Source organism: Malaclemys terrapin, chromosome 12 (genome assembly GCF_027887155.1).
Source record: "Malaclemys terrapin pileata isolate rMalTer1 chromosome 12, rMalTer1.hap1, whole genome shotgun sequence".
In the NCBI taxonomy this organism is placed as follows: domain Eukaryota; kingdom Metazoa; phylum Chordata; order Testudines; family Emydidae; genus Malaclemys; species Malaclemys terrapin.
The window spans coordinates 45,712,015-45,728,505 of NC_071516.1; the positions used below are offsets into that span (position 1 = coordinate 45,712,015).

Here is a 16,491-nt window from a genome sequence, read left to right on the forward strand (position 1 = left end):
CCTGTGGAATCTGAGACAGGCCCTAACAAGACTGGGGTCCCAGGTTTTAAGAGGTCTCTCCATCTCGACTGTCTCCCAGGGCTGTCAGAGCAGTGGTTCTCAACCAGGGCCATGTGTAGCTTGGGGATACACAGAGGTGTTCCAGGGGGTACATCAGCTCATTTAGAGATTTGCCTAGTTTTACAACAGGTTACATAAAAAGCACTAGCAAAGTCTGTCCAAACTAAAATTTCATACAGACAACGACTTGTCTATACTGCTCTATAGACTATACACTGAAAGGTGAGAACAATATTTGTATTCTAATTTATTTATTTCATAATTATATGGTAACAATGAGAAACTCGGCAGTTTTTCAGTAGCAGTGCGCTGTGATAGTTTTGTATTTTTATGTCTGATTTTGTAAGCAAACAGTTTTTAAGTGAGGTGAAACTTGGAGATAGGCAAGAGAAATCAGAGTCCTGAAGGGGGTAAAGTCGCCTGGAAAGGTTGCGAGACACTGTGTAAGAGCAGGACATGAAGCCCAATGAAGCTCAGGGAAACACGACCTGGGACTACAGCAGGATTCGCTTCAGGCCCTACCCCGAACCCATGTTATATCTATTTTAACCCAAGGAAATTGACAGGTTAGCGTGGTCCAAACATGAACTTTCTAGAAGCTTTCCTCAGGGCCTCCTGGACCTCTTTGTTTCTCAGGCTGTAGATGAGGGGATTGACCAGGGAGTCAGGACTGTGTAGGCAACAGACAGAACTTTCTTGAAGTCGCTCAGGATGTCGGTGGTTGGGAACATATACACAGTCAGCAGAGTTGAATAATAAATGCTCACCATGATGAGGTGGGAGGAGCAGGTGGAAAAGGCCTTTCGCCTCCCGGTGGTGGACGGGATTCTGAGGATGGTGGAGATGATGCAGATGTAGGATATCAAGGTAAGCAGGAATGGGACCAGTGAGAAAAGCAAGCCGAGTGTGAAAGTCACCATTTCCATCAGGTGAGGGTCATTGCAGGAGAGTTTTACAAGGGGGATGAGATCACAAAAAAAAAATGGTCAATACAATTGGGCCCACAGAATATTAACTGAGATATCGACAACATATTTATGCTATTACCTAGGAATCCACCTATCCAACAGCCACCTGCGAGCTTCAGGTAAGACCTGTGACTCATACGGGTTGGATAGCGCATAGGATTGCATCTGGCTAAATATCGATCATAAGACATCACTGATCAGAGAAGGAATTCTGTAGCAATCAGAGAACCAACGAAATAAAATTGTGTGACACACCCATTGAATGAAATAGTCCTGTCCCCAGCCAGGGGACCAGCCATCATCCTGGGCAGGGTGGTGGAGCTGTAGCAGGTCTCCAAGCAGGCCAAGTTCCCCAGGAAGAAGTACATGGGGCTGTGAAGGTGCTGATCAGTCACAACTAGCACAACGATAAGGACGTTCCCTGCCACGGTCGCGATGTAGATCACTAGGAACAGGAGGAAGAGAAGTACCTGCAGTTCTGGGAGATCCCCGAATCCCAGGAGGATGAATTCTGTGATGGACGTTTGGTTTCCCTACGGGAAAGAAATGAAGTCTGCCACATAAATGAAGAAAATTCACTCGATAAAACATAACCTTTTTTTTCATTGTCCCCCTCTGCTGGCTACTGGAAATATGGGTGAGTGGAGAATGGAGGCCAGGGGAGGGGAAATGCCATCTCGTGATCCCAGGGGTAGATTTCATATCTGAGCAAACTGCAGGTTCAACAAAACATTAATCTCTCTGGAAACTCATGTAGTAACTTGAGAGATGGCACCAAGCACTCAAATATTAAGGTGATGGGGCTTAGGTACAACAGTACAAAAACGTGTTGCTTCAAATAGTCACATGTTTCACTACCTGGTGTGTCAGAGCAGGGCAATGGCCTTTATTGATTGGAGATCCAGGGGCGAACCGGGCCAGGATTGGATATTGTAGAGGGAGCCACAACATAGAGAAACAAACTAAACAACAAAGGCTGGGAATTGCAGTGTGTGGACAGCCAACTCCAAGTGAATTGCAGTGGAAATGGGCCACCTAACTCTATCAGAGCCATTGGAAAGTTTTTATCATCAGACCAATGCCTCTCCTTCCCTAGGACAATACTTCATTGTCCTGCCGTCGGACACTCGACATATGGAGATGAGATCTTCATTAAAAACCAAAACCAAACCAACTCCTGCTAGAAACCACCACATTAGCTAGAAATTGATCCTCCCTTGCAAGAAAAAATTCTGGATAAAATTCATAATGTGTAAGAAATGTGCAATTTTCACATTATGAGAGTGGTGTAGGACCCAAATTCCCATTTCATCGGCAATTGGATGATTTCAGATGTTGGATTTCATTCCAATTTTACTTTTTACAATGTTTTTACCTATTTCTTATTTTTTCTATGATATTTTATAGTATATTACATTGTGTATTATAGACCTTTACATACATTTATTTCTATTCATTTTTATATTATTTTATTTCATAAAGCTCTATACAATAAAATTTCCTAATCAAAATTGCATAAAAATTGATCTGTTCCCTGGAACATTTTGATTCCTATCAACAAAACTTTTTTTCATCAAAAATGCCAATCAGAAATATTGATCAGCTCTATGTTTTCTTCTTTATCTTTGGTTAAAAGAAATATTAATCCCCTCTCTCTCTTTAGTCTGCCATTACTGTGTCTCTCCCCATTACTGATCCTTAAAGAGAGAGGGTGGGTGAGGTTGTAACTTTTCCCGGACCGATTTACTAATCTTTATTAATCGCTCAATAAGGCCCGGACCCTGCACAGAGTTATGCACAAGTTTAATTTTACACCCCGGGAATCATTCTGTTCTGTCCGAGACTGCTCCGCTGACATCTAAGTTAAAATTTCCACTGACTTCTAGGATGGGCCCCTTTGATTTCAAAGGGATTTGGACAGTGAACACCTTGAGCTTTCTTTAAATGTACAGATCGGCTGGATTTGATTTCCATCTACAGACATTGGGAAAGGTCGATATCAGCTGATAAAACCAAACCAACAACAGAAACTGTCAGTAAGAGTGGAGGTTAGTGCAGCCTCTCCCTGCACCTTGCACCCACAGTGATGGTGTCACCGGCCCTGCGGCCGGGCAGGTAGCCCTCTGCACTCAGCGGTCCCGGGAGTCAATGAGCGGGGCTGGGACAGCAGAGTTGCTGAGGGCTCCCTGCATGGCCGCATGGCTGGCGACGCCCATCCCTGCAGGCGTAAGGTGCGGGGAAGGCTGCGGCCCTGGCGGGCCTGGGCTGTGAGGAGGATGGTGAGTCTCTGGCTGTGCGGAGGCCACCCCGCTACTGAATGGTTTCTTCCCATCGACGGCGCTGTTCAACAATGAGGTGACCACTCCCGTGGCCGGGGGCTCACCGCCTCCTCCTCCTGCTCCCAGCCCTGTCCATGGATCTCTGCTCCACTGGGCCAGAGCAGCTGCCTTCCCTGCCCCATGTGCCCTGGTGTCTTGGGTCCCTCAGCTGGTCGGGAGCCGCCCCCCGCCCCCCCACTGGCAGCGCTGCCCTCGCCCTGACGCACACCTTAACTCCTCCTGAGCGTCCTGTGACTGTAAAACTTAATAGTTAAAAACTGGGGCAAAAATCTGAAAGATAAAATAATCCCAATGTTAACCCTCTAAGGGGAGAAAGAAACCGATGTTGCCAAGTCTACTTACAGCCAGTGTCTGTCCCCGAGCACCGAGCGCAGCAGCCAACAGCAGCTCTGCTTTCCCCACGGCCGTTCACTCAGCGCCCCGTGACGGTGGAGCTGCCAGTGAGGGCACAACGCTGTAGGGGTGAGGAGGGGAGGTGAGAGAGGAACGGAGGCTGCTCCCGTGTTTGAAGCGCTGGCCTTGGATTCGACAGATGTTGGTTCAGTTCCCTGCTTCTTCACCAACCCCTTGTGTGCCTTTCAGGGCAGATTTCCAAAGGCTGGTAGGTACTGTGACAGACCCAGACCAGTGGGGTACAGGAGTCTGGTAGAGGGCAAATATACTGGTCACTGGATGAGTAGTTTTCTGTTCCCTGAGTGACCAGAGAAGGGGCTGCACTAGAGTAATCAGGAACCTGCTAGAACCAGTTAAGGCAGCAGGCTAATTAGGACACCTGCAGCCAATTAAGAAGAAGCTGCTAGAATCAATTAAGGCAGGCTAATCAGGGCACCTGGGTTTTAAAAGGAGCTCACTTCAGTTTGTGGTGTGAGTGTGAGGAGCTTGGAGCAAGAAGCGCAAGGAGCTGAGAGTGAGAGGGTGTGTTGCTGGAGGACTGAGGAGCACAAGCGTTATCAGACACCAGGAGGAAGGTCCTGTGGTGAGAATAAGGAAGGTGTTTGGAGGAGGCCATGGGGAAGTAGCCCAGGGCATTGTAGCTGTCATGCAGCTGTTACAGGAGGCACTATAGACAGCTGCAGTCCACAGGGCCCTGGGCTGGAACCCGGAGTAGAGGGCGGGCCTTGGTTCCCCCCAAACCTCCCAATTGACCTGGACTGTGGGTTCTTCCAGAGGGGAAGGTCTCTGGGCTGTTCCCTAATCCACATGGTGAATCTCTGAGGCAACAAAATCCGCCAATAAGCTCAGGACCCACCAAGATAGAGGAGGAACTTTGTCACAGTACCTAACAATGTATCCTGGTGCCTGAGTAGCAGCTGTATCTAATGCCCATCGATTTTCAATCCCACTGGGGGGTCTGGGACTTAAGGTGCCAAAAAACCACCATAAATCTGCCCATCTGTGCACCACCTCCCATCTATAAATCAGGGGTAATGGCATCACATATGGGTAGTAGGGGGATAGATACATTCAAGGCAGTGAGGTGCCCAGATACCAGGTAGATGGAGGCCAGGAAAGGAGTTAGGATATACGTGACTTGACAGGACTTTCCTATTCCTAAAATCAGTCACTTTGCTTTCGGTTCGAAGTTTGAGAGAGATCAGTGCCCAGTTTCTCTTCGATTCCCATGGGATTAGTTACCGACCTAAACTGTCTCAAATTCCTCAAGATTCAAGGATCAGAGCGGAAAAGATTGATTTACCTCTAAGGTGGGGAGAGGCCGTCTCCCGAGGCACGTCTGCTGTGGGGAATGCAACAGGCAGGGGGAAGTTGGTATTTACTGACATTTTCTAAAACTAAACCAGAGTCAAACTTCTAATCTCAAAGGGAGAGTCCTGGCGAGGGAAGAAACTTCTAATCTTGAAACAAATGTCTCTCTTTATTGCGTGAATGCTAGGGTGACTGTCAAGAAGTAATGTATCAATTCTAGATTTTACAGCTGCCAAAGTGATTTAGACACTGAGTTCCCATCCAATCCCCTTAGAAAGATTTGAAAATGGCACCAGAGTTAGCTGATCTTATATGTTCTCCATCCAACCCCCCTGTTGCCCTCCATAGCAAGCACACATGTACCCAGTCCCCATCCAATGAGCTCACTCAAGTAGTTCAGGTAACATTTTAAAAAGACTGTAAGTGATTTAGAAGCCTAAGTCCCATTTTCAAACGTTTCTCAGTTACTCAGGCTTAGCAACCTAAATCTCACTGAAAGGCAACGGGACTTAGCCTCCTATGTCACTATTGAAGTTTGCTTAATTGTTTTTGAAAATGTTACCCTTAGCTCAAGGCCTGCTGGTCAGTGGTATCTGAAACGAGAAAGTGCAGCCTGCTGTGAGAAAATGCAGGTGCCACAGGGTGCTTTACACATTGAGGTTGGGCTCTTCAAAGGGGGGTTATGTACACAAGAAAGACCCAAGTCCCGTGACATTGCTATGAGAATTTGTCACCTAACTCCCATCGGGTTCTTGGAAAGGCCCATACCATGGAATCATGGAACTCAGAGACCTCAGATTATAAAGTACAAATCATTTCTTCCCACGTCCCAGAAAAGTTTCAGAGTCTCACGCATCTTCAGTGTCACAGCACTTAATACAAATCATCTAATCCTGCTCCAGAAATGTAGGTCTGTCATTGGTCCGTTAGCGTTTGAGAACCAAAGAATAGCACCGATTCCATCCAGTAAAGGACACTGCTCTACATTCACAGTCGCCACATCATGGGCCAGTTTGGGTACCATCCATATATTCATTTCAGGTGTGTGTATTGCAATATATTCTACAACTTGACTCCAACACTGCCCTTTTTCAGCATGAAGATTTTGACCTACTGTCACTTCTTTCCCTGAAGGGAAGGTTTCTTCCAGCATTTACAGAAGGATACAAATATCCACTTATATCTGAATGAAAAAAGCAACTAGGAGACAGTTATAATTCCCAGTTCTCTACTACCATAATTTGCCCCCTAACCGTGCAGTAAGGTCTCGTTCCAATTTATCCCCAGAGTGAAAAATGTTGTGTCAAAGCTTTGTTGTTCGTAATGTCCAAATGTTGACTATTTGTGGCTCGCATCATTGCATTTTGAAAAAAGGGGTTTGTTTGTTTGTTTCTTTAATTGACCTCTGGCAAATACATTGCTGACTGCCCTGGGTGGTGCATATCATACGCTGAGGGAGGTGAAACCTCCCCAAACAGCCCAGCATGGCCCGGCCCACGCTCCACCTTGAGGCCCCCGCCTGGCTGCCGCTTTCCCCTTGGCCCCAGCCCTGGCAGGTTGCTTGTCTTCCGGGAAGCGTGCTGGGGCTGGAGCTGGGGCTGGGGCTGGGGCTGGTGCCTGCAGCAGGGACTTGAGGCAGTTGGGGCTGCCCAGCGCTGGGAGCCCCCGGCACTGGGGCCATGCCATCCACTGCTCGGGGGGCTGGGGGAGCTGTGGAGGGGTGGCCTGGTGCTCTTGTGGTGGGGTGCGGAGATAGGGGCTTGGGACTCCAGCGGGGCAGGGGAGGTGGATGGGGGCGGGGCCTCAGGCAGAAGGGGAGGGGCTGGGGCGTGGTTCTCCCAAGAAGCAGCTCACACCCCGTCAATGCCAACAGGGATGAAATCCCATTGCTTAACTCTTCAAGGGAAACACGTCTCACCTGCACATTGGCTAGAAGACAAGGAGAGAGCTGAATCTTCTCACACTGCGGGTTAGGTTTTTAATTCCAAGTTGATTGACTCTTCATCACTTTAAAGAATATTAAACCTGAGATTTCAGTTAAAAAGAATTATTTTATTTGGTCATTTCTGTGATCAGCTGCCATGGAGAGATCATTAACAAGGCTACATAAAACATTGGCCACATTAACCTCTGCTTCCCCCAAGGCCCAGTACACAGTATAGCCGCCCCTTTCCCAGCCTTCCTCCTCTGCTATCCCTAGTGCCCCCATGCTACAATAGACCTGCCCCTTTCCTATTCCTCACCCTCTGCTGCCCCAGTGACCCTTAGCCCCAGGTACATTCTTGCATGTGCAGCTGGCACTGTACAAAACCAGGATGTACAGCAGCACACTGCTGGAAAGAAACCAACCAACCCCGAACACCATTCTGGGATGTATTAGCAGGCGTGTTGTAAGCAAAGTATGAGACACACTTCTTTCCCTCTCTACCACGCTTATTAAGGCTGATCAGGAGTATTGTGTCCAGTTCAGGTAAGATGGGGACAAATAGAAAAAAGTCAACAGAGCCGACAGCAAGAGAAGAGAAGGGGGGCCGAGGACAGCCACATCTAGAATATGGAAATACCTTCCGAACCACACAGGGACTGTGGAAGTAGCTTCAGTGAGATTTGAACTGGATGAATAGAGAATTTGCCCCTATGAATGGAGAAGATTTTCAAAGGCACATGTGACAGCCAGTCTCCCAAACACTTAAAAGTATTTAGGTGCCTAACTCCCATAGAAATCAATGACAGTTAGGCTCCTACATATGTTTTGGGATGTGGGCCACAATTCCTACTGAATGTCCTTGGGAATTGGGACCATAACTCCCATGTGTGCCTTTGAACATCTCCCCATTAGTTCCTGCAGTGGGTCATTCCTTCACATGTCATCTAGATATTATTGTCCTCCCACAGATGAAATATGCAGAAGAATCAAGAAGGGGGAACCTCACCATGGTGACTGAATTCATTCTACTGGGATTGTCCAAACACCACAAGCTGGAGGTGCCTCTGTTCTCCGTCTCTCTGTTAATTCACACCATTACCCTCATGGGGAACAAACTTCTCATAATCATCACCATGGACGCAGGCCTTCACACCCCCATGTATTTCTTTCTCCAGGTCTTATCCTTCCTGGAGATTTGCTACACCTCGGTCGCTGTCCCCAAGATGCTGGTGAACTTCCTCTCAGAGGACAGGAGCATTTCCTACATGGCCTGCACTGCACAAATGTACTTCTTGGTCTTCCTTGGAATGTCTGCTTCCTACTGGCCACCATGGCGTATGACCGCTACAGGGACATAAGTAACCCATTGATGTACAGGCTCATCATGAACAGGAGAGTCTGCCTTTCACTGACAGTTCTCTCGTGGTTCAATGGTAACGTGGTGTCCCTAGTACAGACAGTCTGGGTTTTCGCCTTGCCATTTTGTGGGTCCAATAAAATTAACTATTTCTTCTGTGATATTCCCCCATTTATTAAGCTTTCTTGCATTGACACCTCTCAGTATGAAATGCAGTTATTTACAGCTGCTGTACTGGTCATCTTCATTTCATTTTCTCTCATCCTTCTGTCCTACATCTTTATTGTCTCCACCACCTTACAGATGGCATCAGCTGAAGGCAGACACAAAGCCTTCTCCATCTGCTCCTCACACCTCATTGTGGGACATTGTATTATGGGAGTCGCAGTCTGATCTATTTAAGACACAATTCTGTTCACTTACAAGGCTGCAACAACGTGCTCTCTCTGATTAACACAACCGTCACCCTCACCTTGAACCTCTCTATCTACAGCCTCTTAAACAAGGTGGTGATAGGGGCTCTGAAGAGATTGTCGGGAGACAGGAGAAAGAGAAAAATATTTTCTCACAGAAAGTAATTTGGGTGCATATCTTTTTTCTGATATGAATTACACAACAGTGCAAATCTGGAGTAGCTCTTTGAAGTCAGTGGCATTCAATGCTACAGTTGAACTAGGGATCAAAAACTGCAAAAAGAAACACATAAAAATGTTAACATTTCTTAAATTTTTTGTGTGCATTGAAATCAGAAATCAAATTAGAAATCAGTGTTTCAGAAATGATGATTATCTTCATAGCTGCTTGAAACACAGAAAAAAATTACAAAAAATCATCTGCATTTAATGTAAATAGTCTCTCATTGTTTTCATTTCAACTCAAAATTGGAATGAAAAATGTTGTTGAGATATCTAATTTTGGAAAATAATGTTAATGTCCTCTATGTAAAATCATTGTATTTGAGACCACATGTGTATATGACTGTCTTCTAGATATCTGTATTTACTGGAAAGGGCTTGCATGGATCTGGGAAGGGGATATGGAGAGCATCACTTGTAGGTTAATTGCACCATTAAGAACGGCCATACTGGGTGTCAAGGCTCCTTCCCCACTCTGAACTTTAGGGTACAAATATGGGGGCCTGCATCAAAACTTCTAAACTTAACTACCAGCTTAGATCTGGTCCGCTGCCACCATCCCAAAGTGCTAATTCCCTTGCCTGGGTAGCCTTGAGAGACTCTTCACCAATTCCCTGGTGAATACAGATCCAACCCCCTTGGATCTTAAAACAAGGAGAAATTAACCATCTCCCCTCCTCTCTCCCACCAACTCCTGGTGGATCAAGATCCAACCCCCTTGGATCTAAAAACAAGGAAAAATCAATCAGGTTCTTAAAAAGAAGGCTTTTAATTAAAGAAAAAAGCAAAAAATCATCTCTGTAAAATCAGGATGGAAAATAACTTTACAGGGTAATCAAACTTAAAGAGCTCAGAAGACTCCCCTCTAGCCTTAGGCTCAAAGTTACAGCAAACAGAGGTAAACACCCTAGTAAAAAGTACATTTACAAGTTGAGAAAACAAAGATAAAACTAACACGTCTTGCCGGGCTGTTTACTTACAAGTTTTAAATATGAGAGACTTGTTCAGAAAGATTTGGAGAGCCTGGATTGATGTCTGGTCCCTCTCAGTCCCAAGAGCGAACAACACCCAAAACAAAGAGCACAAACAAAAGCCTTCCTCCCCCCGACCAAGCTTTGAAAGTATCTTGTCCCCTTATTGGTCCTTTGGGTCAGGTGTCAGCCAGGTTACCTGAGCTTCTTAACCCTTTACAGGTAAAAGGATTTTGGAGTCTCTGGCCGGGAGGGATTTTATAGTATTGTACACAGGAGGGCTATTACCCTTCCCTTTATAGTTATGACACTGGGTCAGACAAAAGGTCCACCTAGCCCAGTATCTTGTCTTCTGACAGTGGCCAATGCCAGGTGCCCTAGGGGGAATAAACAGAACAGGTAATCATCAAGTGATCCATCCCCTGTTGCCTATTCCCAACTTCTGGCAAACAGGGGCTAGGGACACCATCCCTGCCTGTCCAGGCTAATAACCATTAATGCACCTATCCTCCATGAATTTATCTAGTTCTTTTTTGAACCTGTTATAGTCTTGGCCTTCACACCATCCTCTGGCAAGAGGTTTCACAGATTGACTGTGTGCTGTGTGAAGGAATAAACCTTTAAAATTTAAATTTAAACCTGCTGCCTATTAATTTCATTTGGCGACCCCTGGTTCTTGTGTTATGAGAAGGAGTAAATAACACTTCCTTATTTACTTTCTCCACACCAGTCATGATTTTATTGACCTCTATCATATTCCCCCTCAGTCGTCTCTTTTTCAAGCTGAAAAGTCCAGTCTTATTTATCTCTCCTCATATGGCAGCCGTTCCAGACCCCTAATCATTTTTGTTGCCCTTTTCTGAACCTTGTCCAATTCCAATATATCTTTTTTGAGATGGAGTGACCACATCTGCACGCAGTATTCAAGATGTGGGTGTACCAGGCCTTTATCTAGAGGCAATATGATATTTTCTGTCTTATGATCTTTCCCTTCCTTAATGATTAAGGTCAAGGTTGACCAAATGCTATTTTTAATCATGAATGTTTAGTTGACTGTGGTAAAGTAAACTGGTGGTTCAGTCATTCCTTCACGAGACGCGTATCTATATGTGAGGAAAGTTCCTCCAAATTTCCATTCACCCCTGCGCTGTTTGGCCAAGCTTTGAAAGAAACCCTGGCATATGATGGCTGATTGTCCATGGTCCTGCAGCTTCTGCCATCGATTACACTTGTGCAAAGCAATTACAGAGCGAAATGTAAAATGCTGCCAGAGCAGAATGATGGGCCTGATTCTTCTCTGACTGACACCCGTGTAAATCAGAAGCAACTGCACTGACAACAGAGGCATAAGTCAGGGAAGAAACAGATCCTGAGTATTTATATTCTCACTCAGAGGTGGGAATGATTGCACAAGTTGCAAGACAATGGACATTCATACTTCCCTCTCCTTCCTAGAATTGGTCCATATAAAGTAGGCCAGTTGGCTTGTTGTTCTCCAATTTCTCCATTCTAGATACACTACAGAAGAGAATTTTTCTCACAGACCCTTTGACCAACTCCTGAGTCTCTCAATCCTCTTAGGGATGGAGGCAAAGCCCAGTGAAGTCAATGGAGAGACTCCTATTAAAGTCTGTGAGCTTTGGACCAGGCCAAGAGTTCTTAAAGGGTGAAACTCACCGCTGTTCAGAAGATCAACAGAAGGCCCATGCACCACCTGACTTCCAGCTAAGTACTCCAAATATGGCTGAAATGTTGTGTAGGCCTAACACTGGCTCTCTGGGGAGGGTAATATTTCCCCCCAAATGATGCATACTGACCCTATCGCTGAGAGCTTGGGATACAACAGGTGGCTCACAAACAACTATTTGATTGTCACTGCACCCTGATCATGATTAACTGACATGATGTGGATCAATAGAGGATGGAGCATTGCTAAAGTGAACACCTGACCCGTTCTCTGAATGGAAAGAGGATCCAAGATCTTTCTAGTGATAGTGGGAAAACTCTTGATGTTGGGTAGAGCTGGTTGGAAAATCAGGATTTTCCTGGGGAAATGTTTATGGGGAAAATCCCCATTAGAAATATTCCTGTCTGGAAATTCCAATTGTCCTGCATGAAATTTTGAAAACATAGGAAACTGTTGGTTTTTTTCCCCACACTTTCTTATCTTTTCCAAATGATTTCCAGCTTCAGAGAATATTCCTAAGCATTGAAAGTGGGCTTTTTTTAAAGTTAAAGTATTGCTTTCTCTCTCTGAAAGTAATATTTTCTGCACTTATTTTCCAAATGGAAAAAGTTGGCGGAAAGTCAGAAAGTAGTTTCCCCCCCGCCCTCAATTTCTTACTGTTTTCCAAATTTTGCCATTTGGAAAATATCCTGCTGGTGGGAGGATCCCGGGCTAGGAGTTTCCCAGGAGAATAGTGGCATTAAGTGCTCAATGGGAGATGGGTAACTTGGAGAATGGGGTGTTTCCATCCATCCATCCACCCATCCCCATCCCTATCTATCTCCCTCCCTACCTATTTACTTAGCGATCTGGTGGGATAGCAATTTTATATGTGGTGGTGTTTTTTAGCTAACATGGTAGTTAAAACAAAATCATATGTTATGTGATTTTAAAATAAAAACAACCATAATAACAACAATAATAATTAATCATATAAAATCAAAGTACTTAGCACAACATGACTTTGGGGCCAAACATTTTCCCTTTATTTGTGAGTTAGATCCCCGTGCACACTTTCATGGTGTTCCAGAAACGCTCAATCACAATAATTTTCTGTTTGACTTTCCTGATTACAAAATGGGAAAATCGAAAACTATCCACCTGTAAGGGATCATGTAAAACTTAACGTTTTAATTGTTAACTTTCAATGTGCTGGTGAAGATTCCACACCCTGCTTCGTGCCAGCACAATAGCTTTGATTGCAGGAGTTTCCGTCACTGTACAATCGGAATAACACACTGATGTCTCAGACCCATCGTGTAAGGGTCTCAAAAAATAACAAGTCAAGTGGCAGCAGAGCAGGTGAAAAGGAGCTAAAGTTCCTAGTGTCTGAGTGTTTCGATGAGTGAAGCAGATTCCAATGACCTCTGGTCCCCCAGGCCCAGCTCCGCAAAGGGACGAGGGACCTGAAGACTAGGTGTAAGCAGCTTTAGGCACCACTGCAATCCACAATCACATGTTCTGCTGCCATTTAACTCTGTAGGCACTTAACATTACTAATGGCCGGATACTGAAAGGTATTTAGGTACCTAGTGGGATTTTCAAAAGCTTCTAAGCCCCAAAACCCCACCAAAATCCATCCCTTTACTAATCTGGCCCATGTCCCCTAAATTTGAGCTGTAAATATTCCCTAAGAGCCTAACTTGCTGCGTGTGGGCATGCTCCTCTGGACACCCATCTGACACCTAAGTCCCAGCACAATCCACAGACCTGTGAAGATGGGCCTTGCCCTGCCTATCTCACCTGTGAAGCCTTATCCAGTAGGCAGGCTCGGAACACGCATAACTCTACAAAACGTGGCCAGAGGGAGATGGTGAGGCGGGGGAGGAAGCAACAGCAGTGTCTTCCCTTATAAAATTTAGCGCAGTGATTAGGGTACTCACCTGGGCTGGGGGAGGCCCTAGTTAAATCCCCCCACCCCCGGCTCTGGTCAATCAGGAGAAGGGATCTGAACAGGGATCTTCCACCTCTGAAGTGACTGCTTTGACCACTGGGATACAGAGTCATTTTCGCTCACTATGAGGCCCGAGGCATATTTAATTGTTGTACACAGTGGAACAGCTTCAGCAAGAGCGATTGGAAAAGCACCGTATCAGGATATCCTTTAGTTAGGCTTGGCAGAATCCCATTTTTTTTTCTAATTTCAATGCATGACACTAGTGTGCACGTTTAAACATTTTGTTTCTATTTTTATCAATTTATGTTTTCACAGTTGTGCAAAATTATGAGTTTTAAGGTTTTTTTTTAATTATTTTTATTGATTTGAACAATCACAGTGTTAGAGGGTTTTCCGTTCACCTCCTACCCTGGTTCTCATCATGCAGACAGAAAGCAGAAGACCAGAAGTCTAAAGTGCAGGCAATGTGATGTTTATTGGGATTAGTTTCAAGCAAACATATCTACAGCTCTACATGCCGGCCTAGTCTGTTTTCCAGTTTTCCGTTCCCAGCTCTGACGCCGCAGAGTGTTTACCTCGTGTCTCCCTTCCCAGCTCTGACACCGCAGAATCTTGCCTGTGTCCCTGTTCCCCATTCCCCACTTCTTAGCAGGCCCAAATATACCTGCTGTGCACACCCCTGGTCCTACCCCTTACAACTTACGGTCATATTCCATTTTGGAGGGTCATGAGTCTGGGGTCTTCATGCGACCTCTTTTGTACTCCATGGGACAGGTAAGGAGTGACGTTGTGTTCTGGCCAAGGCCAGACTTTTCTTTGGCTTTTAGTGTGTTTTATGCCTGCCCCCAGCACCATTCCTCCTTGTCCTTCTTGATTGGTTGCTTGACCCTGGCTTGAGAGAAGATCCAGGAAACTTTCCAGTGTATGCTCACATATTACACTCCCACCATACCCTGTAACACCTTAACACTATCTGCTTGTGGGCAGATGTAACACACAGCGTCTTTGTTCTTTGTTCACACATATTAGTAAGGATATAAGAGTATCAAAAAGTCAAACCCCAAATTCTATGCCAGGCTCACAAACAAGCCTATATACTAATACACAATTGTGGGAAATTGTGAGGATGGGTGACACAACAGGGCTGGACAGACAATAATTAGTTAATGACAGGAAATGTTGATTTTAAAAAGTCAAAGCTTTATAGCTGTTAAAACACACAGTGACAACATCCATGCCCTGTCACCCAATCCCAGATTCTGGCAAACAGAGGCTAGGACACCGTTCCTGCCCTCCTGGCTAATAGCCATTGATGGACCTATACTCCATGAACGTATCTAGTTCCTTTTTGAACCTTGTTATAGTTTTCAACTTCACAACATTCTCTGGCAAGGAGTTCCACAGGTTAACTGTGTGTTGTGTGAAGGAATACTTCCTTTTATTTATTTTAAACCTGCTCCCTATTAACTCAGTCTTTTAGCTCCCCTTACCCCAGGCTGATCCAGGGCCCATCCACACTATAACTCACGAGTCAGCGAATACCTGGCTCTGCAATCATTACTTATGAACTGATTCTTCTGCATGGGTCTTACTGTAAGTATTAGAACAGCTCTGGTAATTCAGGGCTCCCACATGAGCTGTGGTTTGCTACATCACACCACCTAATGAGTTCCTGTTATACACATTTAATTGCAATCTACAATAAATGCCTAGAAAAAAGTTTGTGATTGGTTATAAAAGTCATAGTCTTACTTAGAGCTTTTCTCAGAGCCTCCTTGACCTCTTTGTTTCTCAGACTGTAGATGAGGGGGTTCACTATGGGAGTCAGGACCGAATAGAAGATGGAGAACACTTTGTTCAGTGCCGCAGTGTCTGGGAGCATGTAGACAATGAACAGGGTCCCATAGAAAATAGTGATGATGATGAGGTGAGAGGAGCAGGTGGAGAAAGCCTTTTCCCTCCCCGTGCTGGAAGGGATTCTCAGGACAGCGTGGATGATACACACGTAAGATGTCAGGGTTAAGAGAAATGGAGGAAGAATGAATATAAAGGAGAGAAGGAAATTCACAAGAACTATCAAGTTGGTGTCACTGCAGGACAGTTTTATCAATGGGGTGTAATCACAAAGGAAATGGTCAATTTCATTGGGGCCACAGAAAATCAATTGTGATAACCAACATGCCGCAATGGTGCTGACCACAGACCCACTTAGCCAAGACCCAGCTGCTAGCTGGAAGGAAAATCTTCTCGTCATGTGGGCTGCATAATGCAGAGGTTTGCATATGGCTAAATACCGATCGTAAGACATCATCGATAAGAGACAACATTCTGCAGCTAAAAGAGAACCAAAGATATCAAATTGTACGAGGCAGCCACTCACAGAAATGGTTCTGTCCCCAGTCAGGAGACTGGCCAGCAACCTGGGCAGGATGGTGGAGCTGTAGCAGGTCTCCAGGCAGGACAAGTTCCCCAGGAAGAAATACATGGGGGTGTGAAGGTGCTGATCAGCCAAAACTAGTGCAATGAAGAGGATGTTCCCGGCCACAGTCACAATGTAGATCACTAGAAACAGCGGGAAGAGAAGAATTTGAAGTTCATGGAGATTCCCAAAGCCCAGGAGGATGAATCCAGTAATGGACGTTTTATTTCCCTCTGTTGTGTCTGCCATGGGTTCTGTCAAGAAAAGTAATAATTAAAAAGCAGTAACAGTAGCCTGTGGGACATGACATGAAACAGATACATTTTTGGAGGGGTGGGGGTGTTACTTTATTTTATTTGATGTTTAAACTGGTTATAGAGGTAGGGACAGGCTCTTTGGGATTTCTACACTTCGGGGGGAGGGATAGCCCAGTGATTTGAGCATTGGCCTTCTAAACCCAGGGTTGTGAGTTCAATCCTTGAGGGGGC

At 45.3% G+C, this 16,491-nt stretch overlaps 1 protein-coding gene and 2 pseudogenes across 1 annotated transcript; 1 reads left to right on the forward strand and 2 right to left on the reverse strand.

Moving 5' to 3' along the window:
• Positions 1-627: 627 nt before the first annotated feature.
• On the reverse strand, positions 628-3,489 carry LOC128846136 (olfactory receptor 6N1-like; annotated as a pseudogene).
• Positions 3,490-7,966: 4,477 nt separating this feature from the next.
• Positions 7,967-8,933, forward strand: LOC128846320 (olfactory receptor 10A7-like; annotated as a pseudogene).
• Positions 8,934-15,280: 6,347 nt separating this feature from the next.
• Positions 15,281-16,252, reverse strand: LOC128846137 (olfactory receptor 11A1-like). The gene has a single exon (XM_054045201.1). The coding sequence runs from the start codon at positions 16,250-16,252 to the stop codon at positions 15,281-15,283; it is 972 nt and encodes a 323-aa protein (XP_053901176.1).
• Between the last annotated feature and the right edge of the window lie 239 nt (positions 16,253-16,491).